This window comes from Tursiops truncatus, chromosome 15, assembly GCF_011762595.2.
Source record: "Tursiops truncatus isolate mTurTru1 chromosome 15, mTurTru1.mat.Y, whole genome shotgun sequence".
Lineage (NCBI taxonomy): Eukaryota > Metazoa > Chordata > Mammalia > Artiodactyla > Delphinidae > Tursiops > Tursiops truncatus.
Window position 1 is genome coordinate 71670499 of NC_047048.1, and position 14991 is coordinate 71685489.

General features: G+C 53.2%; 3 protein-coding genes across 3 annotated transcripts in view; 2 read left to right on the forward strand and 1 right to left on the reverse strand.

Annotated features, from left to right (window-relative positions):
• SNX21 (sorting nexin family member 21) lies at positions 1–7938 on the forward strand. Its single transcript, XM_019943866.3, has 3 exons — positions 1–3233; positions 3676–3854; positions 6857–7938. The coding sequence occupies exons 1-3, from the start codon at positions 2972–2974 to the stop codon at positions 7529–7531; spliced, it is 1116 nt and encodes a 371-aa protein (XP_019799425.1). The 5' UTR covers positions 1–2971; the 3' UTR covers positions 7532–7938.
• Positions 7935–14991, reverse strand: part of ACOT8 (acyl-CoA thioesterase 8) — a 13196-nt gene continuing 6139 nt past the window's right edge. Inside the window, exons 3-6 of the mRNA XM_004319098.3 lie at positions 13771–13996; positions 10704–10861; positions 9982–10176; positions 7935–8174 (exon numbers count right to left, since the gene is read on the reverse strand). Of these exons, the coding sequence (XP_004319146.1) occupies positions 8062–8174; positions 9982–10176; positions 10704–10861; positions 13771–13996 (692 nt within the window). The 3' untranslated portion in view covers positions 7935–8061. The remainder of the gene's footprint in view (positions 8175–9981; positions 10177–10703; positions 10862–13770; positions 13997–14991) is intronic.
• The window catches only part of ZSWIM3 (zinc finger SWIM-type containing 3), a 23589-nt gene continuing 19458 nt past the window's right edge, over positions 10861–14991 (forward strand). The window contains exon 1 of the mRNA XM_033841054.2: positions 10861–11503. The gene's annotated coding sequence lies outside the window, so the exon portion shown is untranslated. The remainder of the gene's footprint in view (positions 11504–14991) is intronic.

Below are 14991 nucleotides of genomic sequence, written 5' to 3' on the forward strand. Positions count from 1 at the left end.
ACCGGGGGAAGTTTCTCTAAGTAGGTGAAGGGGCAGCTGGCCCCTTGCTAGAGCTTGAGGAGGAAGTCTGGAGGAGCTCAGCTGGCCATCTGGAGAGGGAAGGAGTGGGCAGATCAAGTCAAGTCCGAGGCGAGCCCACCCTGAGAACGTACAGGGTCCACACGGGGTGTTGACAACCCACAATCCCACACGGGGATAGACAACATTTATGGACGGTAGCTAAGTCAACAAAAAGAGCACGGAGATGACTAAACACAGGGTCTGGGGCTAGTGAAAGGGGGCTGGACACCAAGGAAGTCAGATGGACAGTGGCAGCTGGGCTGCCCTCTTGCCCTATACACAGATATTCCCAAGGAAATCTCAGTGGAGCCAGGCCAGGCTAAATAAGGCCTCCCCCAGCCAGGCACAGGGCCAAGGGGCCGTGCTCCCCAGGGGATGCCAATTTGGACACAAACATTGGAACCACTTAATCCCTTTGGAACAGAGAGTGTGGAACTTGCAGCAATCCTTTGTTCATTAATTTGTTCTTTCATTTATTCAGGGAAATAGATAAGGTCCAAACTCAGTGTGGCCAAGCAAGGTCCCACTCACCCTTCCATTCTCATCCCCTTTCCTCTCCCACCTTGCATGCCGCTCTTCTCTGTTCAGACTAAAATAAAGCTCCGAACACCACCCTTTAAAGTTCCCGGGCCTTTGCACATTCTGGGTTTTTTCTGCCAGAAACTCCCATCTTCCCCTTGTTCACCTGCCTACTTCCTTATCCTCTTTCTCGGCTTTAACGATACTTCCTCCAGGATCCTTCCTCCCCTGTACCCAGGCCAAAGGAGTCCAAGGTGGTCTCCAGTATTTTCCTCAGTCATAGCACTGAACATGCCATGGGCTCACGACCTGTTCTAAGTTCCACGGACCAGAAACTGTTACCTGCCTGCCAGTGCACTCCCCAGCACCCAGCACTTGGCACTTAGCAAGTGTTCAAAAAATAATATGATCTTTGGAAGAATAAGTGAACAGAATGACATCTGGTTCTATATAAGGAGGACCTTTCTAACAGTGGTGGTTGAATAATAATGGGACTGGGCAGCCTCATAAGGTAATGAGCCTCCTGTTACTGAATGTATGCAAACAGGAGTTTGATGACCACCTCTCAGGGAGGCTGTGGGGAGAGATCCATACGGAGCCTAAGAGTAGTGGAGAATACAAGACCTCAAAAGATCTCCTAGTTCTGGCCCTGTGGGTATGGCCCAGGGTAACTTTCCTTCACTGAGCTTCAGACTACCCATCTGTAAAATGGAGATGCTAGACCAGATTTCGGAGCAACCCTCCTCCAGACCCTCATGGCTCTGACAACCCGTGGTTTTGTGAACACCTGCTTTGTACCCAGTCTTGTAAGCCATTTGCCAAAGTACAGGTTAAGATTCAGCCAATGTTTGGTGAATGGGTGAGTGCTGAATGAATGAACAAATGAGGTGTGTCTTTGTTGCCCCAACACCCTGCTGGGAAGATGAATGAAGAGTCATTAAAGCTTTGAGATTACACAGACTTGGCCTTAAATCCCAGCTCCCCTATTTCCTAGCTGTGGATTTTGGGAAAGTCTATTTGCCTCAGTTTCTTCATCTTGAAAATGGACCATTCTTGTCCACTAAGAGCCTCCTGCCCAGGATGTTGTGAGGGTGAGATGTGACCCCTTGTAAAGTGCCTAGAACAGGATGGAGGATACAGTGGAACTTCAAGAAATGAGAGCCCTGCCCCTTCTGTACAGAGGGAGGGCAGGCAGTATGTGTTCCATTCAAAGCTATTCCCATACCCCTCTCTCCTGTGCCATTTAAAAAGGGGAGGAGCTACCATCAGAGAGATTTTACTTGTTTGATTTTATAACTAGCGATATCTGCCCTGCTAGGGACTGATAGCTAGGTCTTTTGACGGGAAGGGACAATAAATTTTTGACCTACTGCTGCCCTCTGGATAAAAAATAAAAACACAGCTCACTGGGGGAGTTGCTGAGATTACCAGGCCTGTAGCGTGAGAAAAGAACAGGATGTGGAACTCAGGAGACCTGGGCTGCAGGGCCCTACACTCAGAAAACTCTGGCAAGCTGTATGACTTGGGGAAAGTAACTCAGCCTCTCTGGGTCTCAGTTTTCCCCGTTTGCCTATGTCCTGTGTGTGAGGCAGGCTCAAATGAGATTGTAAAAGCTTGTGAACACTGTAGAAACAATAATCATTGTGTAACTTATTATCCTCTTAGTCCCTCCTCTGTGCAAAATTTGTACTTAAATTCGTATTAATTGCTCCTGTTTTACATATGAGAAAACCTAGGCTACTCGAGGTCAGAGGTCAGATTTCATCCCAGATCACTCGGCTTCTCTTGGCCTCGGTTTCCTCACAGGAGAGATGGGCTTCCTACTGCCGCGTAATGACTTTGGAAAGTTAGAGTGCTGGGTATAAATTAGGGGATAGATTGGGGCCAGCCTGGGTCTCCGGAGGGTTGGGAGGATTCAAGGAGGGTGTAGGCCCCTCCGGATTGGGGACGATCCCTTAGGGGGCCGCGGGCTTGCCCAGGCCTACCCAGGATTCCCAAATCCCTCATGGAGCGAAGGGCCCGGGACTCCCGGGCGGCTCAGGGAGCAGGCGGGGCCGGAGGCGGGGCGGCGGCAGGAAGGGGCCGGAGCGGCCTGGGCCCGGCGGAACCCGGCGGAGCCCGGTTGCCCTCGTCCAGGCACCGCGGGCCGCACGAGAACCCCGGGGAGCGGGGCGCCCCAGAGTGCACTTCGGGGCGCAGGAGGCAGACTCGCGCCAGTGGGTGAAAGAGGCGCCGGCAGAGTCGCGGGACCCTCCACAGGCAAGGGCGGGGCCTCCGCGGCGCCCCTCCCTCCCTCAATCCCGGCCCCGCCCCGCCCCCTCCCCGCGCGGGGCTGGGGTTCGCCTCCCTCCCCAGCCCGGGACCCAGCGTCGCGAGCTCCCCCCGGGGTGCCATGGCCTCGCGGCTCCTGCACCGGCTGCGGCACGCCCTGACCGGCGACGGCCCCGGGGAGGCAGCGGCCGGCCCCGAGGCCGAGCAGTTCCCGGAGAGCTCGGAACTGGAGGACGACGACGCCGAGGGCCTGTCGTCCCGCCTCAGCGGCACCCTGAGCTTCACCAGTGCCGAGGACGACGAGGACCAGGACGACGAGGACGACGAGGAGGCTGACCCCGACCCGCTGCCCGATGGTGACCGGGCGGCGGGAGAAGACGCAGGCGAGTGCGGGAGGATGGAGGCGGGAACCCTGGGGCTCGATTAGGCCTCCACTCCAGCCGCGTTCCCGAGCTGATCCAGCCGAAACGCAGACACTTCTCTTTAAGTGCCCCAGCCACCTCTTGGCTGTGTGACCTTGAGAGAGTCACAACACCTCTCTCAGCTAAGTTCCCTTGTGTCAAATAGGGGAAATCACTCCCATCCCGGGTTGTTTAGGGCATGATATGTACAGGGTCTGGGATACAAATGGTAGTAATGTGCTAGCAGTGTTTTGGGGGTGGAGATATTTATTTAACATCTACTGTCTGCCGGGCAGGTGTTTGACACCAGGCCCCCTCTCTGGCCCTCCGTTTCCATTTATGTCAAATGGGGATAAATCTTTTGTCATTTGTTGGGAGGATGAATGAGGTCAGGGCATGTAATTTATGTGGAACCTGGCCCCAGGCACATCCTGTGCTCATGCAGAACGGAGTCCCCCACCTGATGGGCAGCGGGGTAGTCAGCTTCTGACACGGCAGTTGCAAGATTTCTGGAAGAAGTCCCGGAACACCCTGGTACCCCAGCGGCTGCTCTTTGAGGTGACCAGCGCCAACGTGGTCAAGGACCCGCCCTCCAAGTACGTGGTGAGTGAGGGTCCAGGAATCCCTGGGCTGTGAGTCTAGAAGTCTGGCTAAGAGAAAGTAGGGAAAACGCCAGCTTCCTGGGGGATCTGGCTGTGTAGTTATAAGTGGCTGCCCCATTTTACAGATGGGGAAACTGAAGCCAGAAAGGGGATGTAACTTGAGCAAATCCTCAGGCAAATGACTTAAAACTTTTTTGAGGGACTGTGGACCTATCCAGTCCTGGTTCTGAGACTAAGAACTAGTGTGCGTGTCCCCTGCTCCCTGGTTTTTGCAAGGAAGAATATTATCTGAGTCAGACTTGAGATCCAAGTTGCATTGGTTAGTGGTTAGAAAAATGGGTTTTGGATCCCAGTTACTACCAGTCGTTTGACTTTGGGTGAATTGTGAAACTTTGACGACCCTGTTTCCTTATCTGAACAAGGGGATAATGCCCAGGATCGTCGCAGAAATCAAATGAGACAGTGCATAGAAAGCCCTTAGCGTTGCACCTGGCATCGTGAAGTGCTCGATAAAATGGTAGTTCTATTATTATTACTTACCTTTGGGTTGAAAATGTCTGGCCTCTAGGGCCTGTTGTACCCTCTTTACAACCCAGGAAAGTCAGTTCTCCAGCACCCACACCTGTACAGAATGTTTGTCCTAAGGACTGGATTTATGGGATGGGTAGGGTTGCGGTGAAGATCAGTGCGGTGGGGAGGCCCTGATTTCCTGGCTGTGGAAAGGAGAAACACATGGCGAATTCGGTGGTCCCGGTCCTGAAACCCAGCCTGACCTGGCTGGTCATGGCAGCAGCAACTCCCTGCCTCTCACTTCCCTCCTCTTCACCACCCTCCTCCATTTCTGACTCAGCAGGAAGGGGGCCTGGAGCCCTGTCCCACGTCTGGGCTTCTCCACCCCTCTCTGCAGCTCTTAGTGAAAAAAGGGCCACGCCCATGGGGCGACTGCTCCCATTTGAGCAGAGATTGACTCCCGATGATCAGATCTTAAGTGGCGAAAGTCCTGGCTGGGGGTCATGCACAGGAAGGGGGCGCCAGGGATCAGTAGCAGCTGGGAGACAAGGAAGTATGCGGGCAACTCTGGGAAGAGAATGACAAGATAGAGCCAAGTTTGGCCTGGCCCAGGTCTGGGGAGACGAATCTTCTCTTTGTTTGATGGGGACCCTAAATCCTGCTTTAACGTCTCCTGGGGGTTAAGAGCACAGGCTTTGGAATTAGGTCGGCCTGGGTTTGAGTCCCAGCTGGGCCATTTACCGGCTTAAGGGAGGTCGTTGAGCCCTTTGCCCCCTCTTGGGGCCTGCTTCCTGAGCTGTCAAATGGAGGTAAGGATGGCTTCCGGGCAGTGCTGTTGTGATGATAAAATAGTAGATGTGAAGAGCTAGGCACAGCACGTGGTGCAGGGTAGGCGCTCAGTTAATGGAGTGACTCTCATTACCTATCTCAGCGGGACAGTATAAGGATAAGATAATGGATGTAAAATGGGGTTTTGTCCAGAAATTACAAATGAAAATAAAAGCTAGATGAGCATAAGGGGTCACTATAGACCAGTGCTTCCTGAAATGTGTTTAGCAGAAAATTGGTTCCCTCCCTGGAATATCAATAACTGTTCTTTAAAAAAAAAAAAAAGTTTTTACAGTCAATATGCAATGTTTGGGGAATGCAGAATTGAACGAGAGTAAAATAAGTTTCTTTATTGTTAAACTTTTCAATCCTGAATATTATTGTACACTGTGACTCTTCAAGGGAAGGATAGAGCAGGCAAACCGAACTGACCGGGGTGGCTAGGATATTGGCAGTGTCACAGAACAAATTCGAGAGAAGAGTCTCGGTTTGGTGTTAGTATGCTTTCAACATCGAACGCTTGCTAATCCCCCCTTTAGACCTGTTAGCTCAGCATGATTACAGATTAATCTATATTTGGGTTCTCGGACCTGGGGGGAAGCTTAGTGGTCATCTTGTTCAGTGTCTCCCAAACCTCCAGCACCCTCACAATTCTTGTCCTATCTAAATGCTACTTGTACCATTCTGTGCTTCATGTTTCTCTTCAAATAAACCTATTTTAAAAAAATAAGTTTAAAAGACAACTTTATAGCACAACTGTATATGGAAAGGCTCACTTTGCCATAAAGAGAAGATAACCGTCAAAATAAAAGCAGTGAGAGTGTCATTAAGCCCTGCCTGGATGCTGCTGCCTGAAGAAGGCCCCGACCTGAGAGTCTCTTTCTGGCTCTCTTCTAAAAATGGAGATGAAAAGGGCTTTTTTAAACCAGACTGAGAGCTTCTCAATGTGCAGTCAGAAAGGCTCACAGAGCCTTAGTGGGGGCTTCGCCTCCTGCCTCTGACTCAGTGTTATTTACTCCAGTACATACCCCCTAAACCACCCAGGTGCCAACGTTTGCACACGTCCCACACCTAAGTAAACAGTGAGCTGGGCCAGCGCTCCAGTCACTAGAGTCGGAAGCGGACCCAAGAAGGGGACTGCCCTGCCTGACATCACATGGTGAGGGAGCACCTGACCTGAGGTTAGAACTTGGGTCCCAGTGCACTTTTCACACTGGTCGCTACTGGGGCTGTCTGAAGACCTGTGTTCTGGGTCTGGATTGGAATAACCTGGCCAGGGATGTGGGGCTGTGTATCCAGAGTGGAATGAAACTCCAAGCTGACCCTAAAGGTTGGCTCTAGAGGCCCAAGAGATGGGCCTGGGTTTCGGCCCTTGGCTGCTTTTCCAGAGGGGCTGTTGGAAGAGCTCCCTGCCCTATGTGAAGGGAGTACTCCCTAGGAGGGGCAGAGGGGGCGGCTGGACCAGGCGCTGAAGCTCATCTCTGTCTTTTTCTCCCCATGCTGCCTTGGGCCTGGGTCATTTCAGATGAGCCTCAGGTAAGATGAGACTGGGCTCCCCAGCAGCCTCGGGGGTGAAGGGAAGAGGTGGGGGAAGAGAGCTGGAAGTGAGACGGAAGGGTCCCGGGGACACCTTGCACCTGCCCTGACCCCCACCCTCCCCCGCAGCTCTACACCCTCGCCGTGATGGGCCCGGGGCCACCGGGTCGCCAGCCAGCCCAGATCTCCCGCCGATACTCGGACTTTGAGCGGTTGCACCGAAACCTGCAGCGGCAGTTCCGGGGCCCCATGGCTGCCATCTCCTTCCCCCGCAAGCGCCTGCGCCGGAACTTTACCGCAGAGACCATCGCCCGCCGCAGCCGGGCCTTCGAGCAGTTTTTGGGCCACCTCCAGGCAGTCCCTGAGCTGCGCCAGGCCCCGGACCTGCAAGACTTCTTTGTGCTGCCGGAGCTGCGGCGGGCGCAGAGCCTCACCTGCACTGGCCTCTACCGCGAGGCCCTGGCGCTCTGGGCCAACGCCTGGCAGCTGCAGGCCCAGCTGGGTGTCCCCTCAGGCCCAGACCGCCCTCTGCTGACCCTGGCGGGGCTGGCTGTGTGCCACCAGGAGCTGGAGGACCCTGGGGAGGCCCGGGCATGCTGTGAGAAGGCCCTACAGCTGCTGGGGGACAAGAGCCCTCACCCTTTTCTGGCACCCTTTCTGGAGGCCCACGTGCGGCTCTCCTGGCACCTGGGCCTGGACAAACACCAATCAGAGGCCCGGCTCCAGGCCCTGCAAGAGGCAGGCCTGACGCCCACGCCACCCCCCAGTCTCAAAGAACTACTCATCAAGGAGGTGCTGGACTAACCACACCTAGACTTAAGGCCACTGTGGGGAGAGGCACTGCCCCAGGATGGGAAGTGGGGTAGGGGCGGATGAGGACATGGACAGCAGTTGGGAGGTGACCAGGGGTGCTGGGAACCCCTAGAAGTTCCACAAAGGATTTGTAGCAGACTGAAGAAATGTGCTGCTTCTGTTGAGCTGGGCTCAGGACAGGCTTTGGCTAGGACGGTGTAGGGAGAAAGTCTGGTGCGGCCTCTCAAGCTTATGAATTCTGGGGGCTGTGCCCCAGGTCAGGGTCAACAGTCCCTTTTCCTTGGGCCTCCGAGCCAGCCTGGCTAAGGGCCAGGAACTCTGGCCCAGGAGTCCTGGGGTTGATGGCTGGAGGGAGGCCTGCAGTTCCGGCCAAGGGGGATTAAAAGCCAGCAGCTCCACTGGTAGAAGTCTCTTTATTCCATGTTCAGGACCAAAGGCCCAGCCCTGGATGGTAACTCCTGCCTCAGGAGTCGGGGGAGAAGGGAGATCCTTGAAGCCCCAGACCAAGCTGGTACCTCTGGCTACAGCTTTGAGTCCCGGGGCTTCACTCGGATCACGCCCTCCTGGGCACAGGACATAGCCAGGACCCCGTCCCGACGCCACAGCCGCCCATGAACTAGGCCCCGGGAGCCACCTGCGAAGATAAGGGAGAGAACTGTTTCCTTCCACCCAGCCAAATGCCCTCCTTGAAAAACGTACAACTCAGGTTGGGCCACCCCATGCCAGGGTACGCTCAGTGTTGTCACTCCCAATCTCCAGGCACCCTTTTAAGAGCCTATTATGATTGGTCATCAGGGGTAACTCCTCCCATGGGAATCCCACTTGATGGTTTAAAAGCACTTTCACATATCTGCTGGCTTCCTCAAAAAAATCCCAAGGGGATACATTCTGAGAACAGTCTGGTTCAGTAGCTCAGCTAACCAGATCTGCCCCACTTCTGGCCACCTGTGTGAGGAAACCCATCAGTTCCCCCTTTTTTTTTTTTTTTGCGGTACACGGGCCTCTCACTACTGTGGCCTCTCCCGTTGCGGAGCACAGGCTCTGGACGTGCAGGCTCAGCGGCCATGGCTCACGGGCCCAGCCGCTCTGCGGCATGTGGGATCTTCCCGGACCGGGGCGCGAACCCGTGTCCCCTGCATCGGCAGGCGGACTCCCACCACTGCGCCACCAGAAAAGTCCCCATCAGTTCCCTTTATAATAAATCAAACCAGGCCCTCCAGGCTGGTAATTCATTCAAACAAACAAACAACAAAAAAAAAAACCCCACCTCCATCCCCACAGGGACAAAGGGGCTCGGAGGACAGGACGTGGAGCCGTGAGGCCTGGCCACCCCCTCCCCACGTGGAGATTCTCCCTTGCTAGCCCAGGGCCTTAGTCTGATTATTTAGGAAGGGAACTGCTGGTTTCTCTTATATGCAGAACAGCTCACTTAGGCCTTGTCCCATGTTCCAGATGATGCCAGTCAAATCCAGAGAGGCTCAGGAACTTGGCCTTAAGGCTCAGGCCAAACATGAACCCAAGAGTCCTAACTTCAAGTGGCGGCTCCTTTACTGTGATCCTGTCGGTGCTTGAGAGCCCCCCTTCCCTGAGTATAAGAAGTCCCTCCAGTTTTGTCCCTGGTTCACAAAGCAAGGCTTTTCTTTGTTTGAAATGCACTTCCTTGGAAAGGAACCCAGGGCTCTGAGACTAGGCACTGATGAACGAGTCTGGGTTTCTCTCAACACTATAAGGAGTATCCAAGCAGTGGGGCCCTTAGAGAATGCTGAGTGCCCTGACCCTCAACCAGGTTAATTGTCAGAATCACTTAGGGAGCTTTTTTCTTTTTTTAATTTTTTGGCTGCGCCGTGCAGCATGTGGGATCTTAGTTCCCCGACCAGGGATCAAACCTGTGCCCCTTGCAGTGAAAGCATGGAGTCTTAACCACTGGACCGCCAGGGAAGTCCTGGGAGCTTCTTAAAAATAGTTTCCTGGATCTCATCCAAGATCTGCAGAGTCAGAATCTTAGGGATGGAATCTGAGAATGTTCTGAAAAAGCTCCCCCAAGTGGTGGTCTGATGGGCCACCAACTTTGGATACCTCTGTTTTAATGCAACCCTATTTGTTGAGATGGGGAAACAGGCTCAGAGAGGAGATGGGACTTGCCCAAGATCACACAGGTAATCTGAAGTGGTTCTGGGACTAGAACTGAGTCTCTGAGATAAACTGAATCATATTCCCAGCATGTTACAGAAATTAAGAGCTGAGCAGGTGTCCCATCCTCAGGCCTCACCCTGTCATTTTGAAGACAAGGATACCACAGCCTAGGGAAGCAGAAGAGGAAGTGAGTGATCTGTGTGGTGCTCCATAGAAAGTGGGGGGGAGGGGGGACAGCATCACCCAAGAAAGCAGGCTCCCTGCCCTCCCAGGGTCAGCACCCTCATCCCCCATGGTCCCACACTCACCGGCCCAGGGGCTCTCACACTCATAGAGCATCCAGTGGTCAGCTCGGAAAGGGGCGTGGAACCACATGGAGTGATCCAAGGAGACCATGAAGTGCACCTTGTGCTGCAACTGGTGGGGCAGCAGTGCTGTGCCCAGGAAGGCATAGTCCGAGATGTAGGCTGCCACGCAGCAGTGCATCTTCATGTCGCCCTCCCCTGCAACAGATTCCGGCCCCATCAGCCCTGGGCTCCTGGGCTTTACAGCTCAGGACCTGCAGGGAGGTAGGGAGAAAGGGGCTGCCGTGCATAGGTGTGCAGACTGTTCACTGCCCAAGGGCACCTGGCCCAAGGTGTGTGTGTGTGTGATGGGCGATAAGGGAGACAGGGATGGGAGGGGGGCAGGTGCAGGTGAGGACTGAAATCCAATCTTCAGTCCCCAAGTCTCCCACCGTGGACCCCCGAGGTGTCTTCTTCCAGTTTGCACAAAGACATCTGATGCTTAGCAGGGGACCTGGGGAAGAATCTTGGCAAGGTGCCTTGCCTTCCCCAGAAAGGACCAACATTAGGATTACAGTCACCTGCCCGTTCTCCCCATACAAAGGGCTGAGCCAACCTCCCCATCATGCAGATAAGTAAACAGGCCCAGAGTGGGGAAGTAACATGCCCAAGGCCACAAAGGGCAAATGAGGTACAGGTCTAGGCCCCCGGAGAGCGTTTCCTTTCAGGCCATGGGGTCCTCTTACCAATGTAGCCCCGGGCTCGCACCCAGAACATCTGTTTGGGCTCCATGCTCTGCAGCTGGCTCAGAGTGGGTAGGTTTACCAGCTTGATCTCAATGGGCACCTCCCGGGCAGCAATTCGGTTCAGCCCCACTCGGTACTTCTCTTGGAGGTTAGGGTCCCTGAAAGTAAAGGGGAGAGGGATGGGGAGACCCAGGAAGATGGGGAGCCTGTCCTCTGAGCCGCCTCTTCTGACCCCTCTCATTCCTCCACAGGGACTCCTGACTTATCCCCAAAGCTCCCCTCCCCTCTGGCAGGCAAGATAGGATAGATTTGCATCCTTTCTTTGCCACTTATAAGTCCTCTGGCCTGGTGCAAGTTAGTCATCGCTCAGCCTTTTTCCCATCTGCAAAATGTGGATAATGACAGTCACCTACCTCATAATAAGTACTGTGGAGGAGACAAGATAAGACATATGAAGCCAACACATCATCTAGTCATGCGGTGTACCCTGTGACAGGCCCTGTTCCAGGCACTTCACACACATGAACTCACCCGTCAACACCTCTGTGAGATCCATGCTGTTCTCACTGTCATCTGATAAGTGAAGCAAGCACAGAGGGTGCAGGTAGCCTGCTCAGGAGGTGGAGGGGCGCGGGATTCGGACCCAGTCTGGCTCCTCGGTTCACACTCTTAACCACTTCTCTATTCTAACACTCAGGAAACAGGCTGCCCTACTTGGACTGACTTACCTAACCCTGAGCAACTGGGGACGCTGTGTTCCAGGGAGAGGAGCCCATTTCCAGGGAAGCCCCTTTGCCACAGTAAGGACACCCCTTGTGCCCCTAGGCTCTTCCCCGGTATTTCCGTTTCCATCCCTATCCTTTCGAGCCCTGTCTGACAGAACCTTCTGTGATGATAGTATGGTCTGTGGCTGCACTGTCCGCTGTGGTAGCTAGCCACGAGCCACATGTAGCTGTTGAGGGCTTGAAATGTGGCCAGTGTGACCGAGGACCAGAGCTGAATTATTTCTATTTAATGTTAATTAACTTAATACAGCCACCTGTGGTTAGCGGCTTCCTTATGGGACACACAGCTCTAGATTCAGGGACCTTTAAGAACAATGTCCTCCTTTCATTTCTCAAACATTTTGGAGCTCTGACCGCATACCAGGCTCCGTGCTTATTCCTCTCTGTCAAGAGTGATGTAACTACAATTTACTGAGCACTCGCTGAGGGCCTTGTTATCTTGTGTAATCCTCACAGCAGCCTTATAAGGTAGAAATTCTGATTGGCACCATTTTACAACTGAGGACACAGGCACACAGTGGAAAAGCAACTTGCCAAACTCACACAGCTGGCAGGGGCAGAGTCTAGATTTGAACCCAGGCTTTTCCCAGGTGCAGATGCACGTCTGTTCCATCACACCGGGCTGACAGCCCTGACTGCTGCACAAGGTGGCGGGGCTCTCCTTATGATACAGCTGTGAAGTCTGCAGGGCAAATGCAGCCATTCCCATTTTTTAGATGAAGCAGGGCTCTGAGAGGCTGGGGAGTCGAGCAAAGCAACACAGCAGGTGGGAAGTGGAGCACTGGCCCCAATCTATAACCGAGCAGGACCCTGTGGATACCTCTGTCAAGTTTATGATTAACCTCCTTATCTGAACCTTTATTCCTTTTATTGTTCAAAACCTGTTCTCCTCAAGATTGAGGAGGGGAACTGTAACAGAGCAGGACCCTATGGGGCCTTCCTGGGACAGGCCCTTCCCCCATATCCTCTGCTTTACTCTCTGAAGTACCTAGATAACAGCATATGCTGCACATCTCCTGAGTTGTTTTACAGATGCTAACCACACCCCCCCAGCCAAATAAATATGTTAACTACTTGATGACCATGAGCACATAGCCCCAGGCCTCCTGGAGCTTAAGGACTAACAATGTTAACTGCCCTCTTACCTCACCATCAGCCAATCAGAGAATTGTGCATGAGCTGATCACCTACCCTGCGACCCTCCTCCTTTACCTGGCTTTTAAAAATGCTTTGCCAAAACCCTTCAGGAGGGACTTCCCTGGTGGTGCAGTGGTTAAGAATCCATCTGCCAGTGCAGGGGACATGGGTTTGATCCCTGGTCTGGGAAGATCCCACATGCTGCGGAGCAACTAGGCCCGTGTGCCACAACTACTGAGCCTGCGCTCTAGAGCCCTTCAGGGAGCTCGGGGTTTTTTAGAGCATAAGCCACCCATCTCCTTGCATGGCCTTGGAATAAACCTTTCTCTGCTCCAAACTCCGATGTTTCGGTTGGTTTGGCCTCACTGTGCAAGTTGGGCACATGGACTTGCCATAACAAATCCACGTGACTTGTCCTGTGTCAGGACCCAGAGCTCTTTCCACTGCCCCAGCATTTTTCCAACTTTATTAGCTGTGATTCAAGTAAGAAACCTATTTTACCAGGTGACATTCAAAATACTTAACATGCACTAAGGCAAAGGCAGCAGGGCCACAGCTCTGCAGCAGGACCCTCACCCCTGGCAGGCATTAACTCCTAGGCTGCTGGGTCATGGGTGACCCTGGAAGAGAAGGGGGACCACTCAGGGACTGGGGAGGTACTTACCAACAGTTATAAAAGTATTTCAGTATTTAAACAGTAGGAAAGCTGTAACAGTACCTGAACTGGCTGAATAGGAAGCCCTGCATTTCACACCATGATCCAACACCCACCCATGGGCACACATGCTCTCACACACAACTGAAACTAATGTTTCACAAAAGGATGCCTACCCTTACTACAGGCAATACGGTCTAGTATCTTCTTTTCTAGTCCAGCTTCCCCGTGCCCCGCCCCCACTCCGGCCGTGCCTCATGGCTCGTGGGATCTTAGTTCCCCAACCAGGGATCGAACCCGTGCCCACTGCAGTAGAAGCACAGAGCCCTAACCACTGGACTGCCAGGGAATTCCCTGGCAGCTTTTTAAAATGCTGCTAAAATGTCCAGCTTTTTAAAATGCTGGCCGAGATCAACTAAAGGACTCCATGGCCTGCTAACAGGTGGCGACTGCAGTTTGAACACTGTCCTGCGACCTTGAGGTCTCTCACCTTAAATACTGGTTAATGAGGGCCTCGTGGCCAAGCAGCTCTTCCGGCGGGGGCACTGTAGGCATGGAGAACTGGTGCTGCACAGGGCTGGGCTGGGCCTTCTGGAAGGAGGCCTGGCAGATGAAGATGGGCCTGCCGTGTTGCACAGCCTTCACGGAGCGCACGGAGAAGCTCACCCCTGTTCGCGTCCGTTCCACCTGGTACAGCACCGGCACCTTCGGGTCCCCTGCAGCAGGCAAAGGGCACACAGCACACGGTGAGCCCAACTGAGCCCTGTAGGCCCTCTCACCATCACCATGGCTGGACAGGCCCCTCTGTTGCTTGTTCTCCATTCCTTTTCTGCTTGGTAACTACGGACTGAGGCCTGATGAAGCCCAGGTACTGGGGAGAGAACCCTAGACCCTGTCATTGGGATGCTCCCTGTGCAGGTGGAGATCCACTCCATCAATAGCACAGGACAGAAGGGACACTGCCAGATTCCCTGCATTCAAAGTCCAGCTCTGACACTCACCAGCTGTGTGACCTTGGGAAAGTCACTTAACCTCTGAGCAGTTAACGCATCTGTGAAATGGGGATCATCATAGTGTTCACACCTCTCAGGATTTTAATGAGGATTAAATTAGTTCAGAGTCGTAAAGTATTCAGAATAATATCTGGCGCGTAGTAAGTGCTCTGTGTTTGTTCAATAAAATACTCTCAGCTTTTGTCTTGTTCCTTCTGTGACTGGGATCTTGTCATGAACCCGGTACCATTCTTCTAGATCAGGGGTCAGCAAATCTGGCCTGCTGCCTGTTTTGTTTTTCTTTTCTTTCTTTCTTTTTTTTTTTTTTTTTTTGAGAACAAGCAAAGGTTATTTATTCAGAGTTTAGTGCATCAAGGGAGTCAGCCATAATCACTTCCGCTTGCAGAGACTCAAAGGCACATGGAGGAGCGGGAAAGCTTTATAGTGAAAAAAAAGGTTTCAGGTATGCCCTGCTTGGAGGCTGCTGGCATGGTGATAGGCAGGCTAACTAGAAGCAGGGCAGCCTATGTAATTGGTGATGTTTGGCTTTCCCCAGTTAGTCCTAAGTTGGAAGCAGGGGCAAAAATTAGGGAAGCTCTCAGTTATTCATCAAGTCCTGGCCATTAGGGGCTGATCATTACAGGGACTATGGTTTGGCTTCCTGGACTGGCTGCTAGAAATGGTGGTCTGACTTCCTCCAAGCCTGACTTGTAGATAGT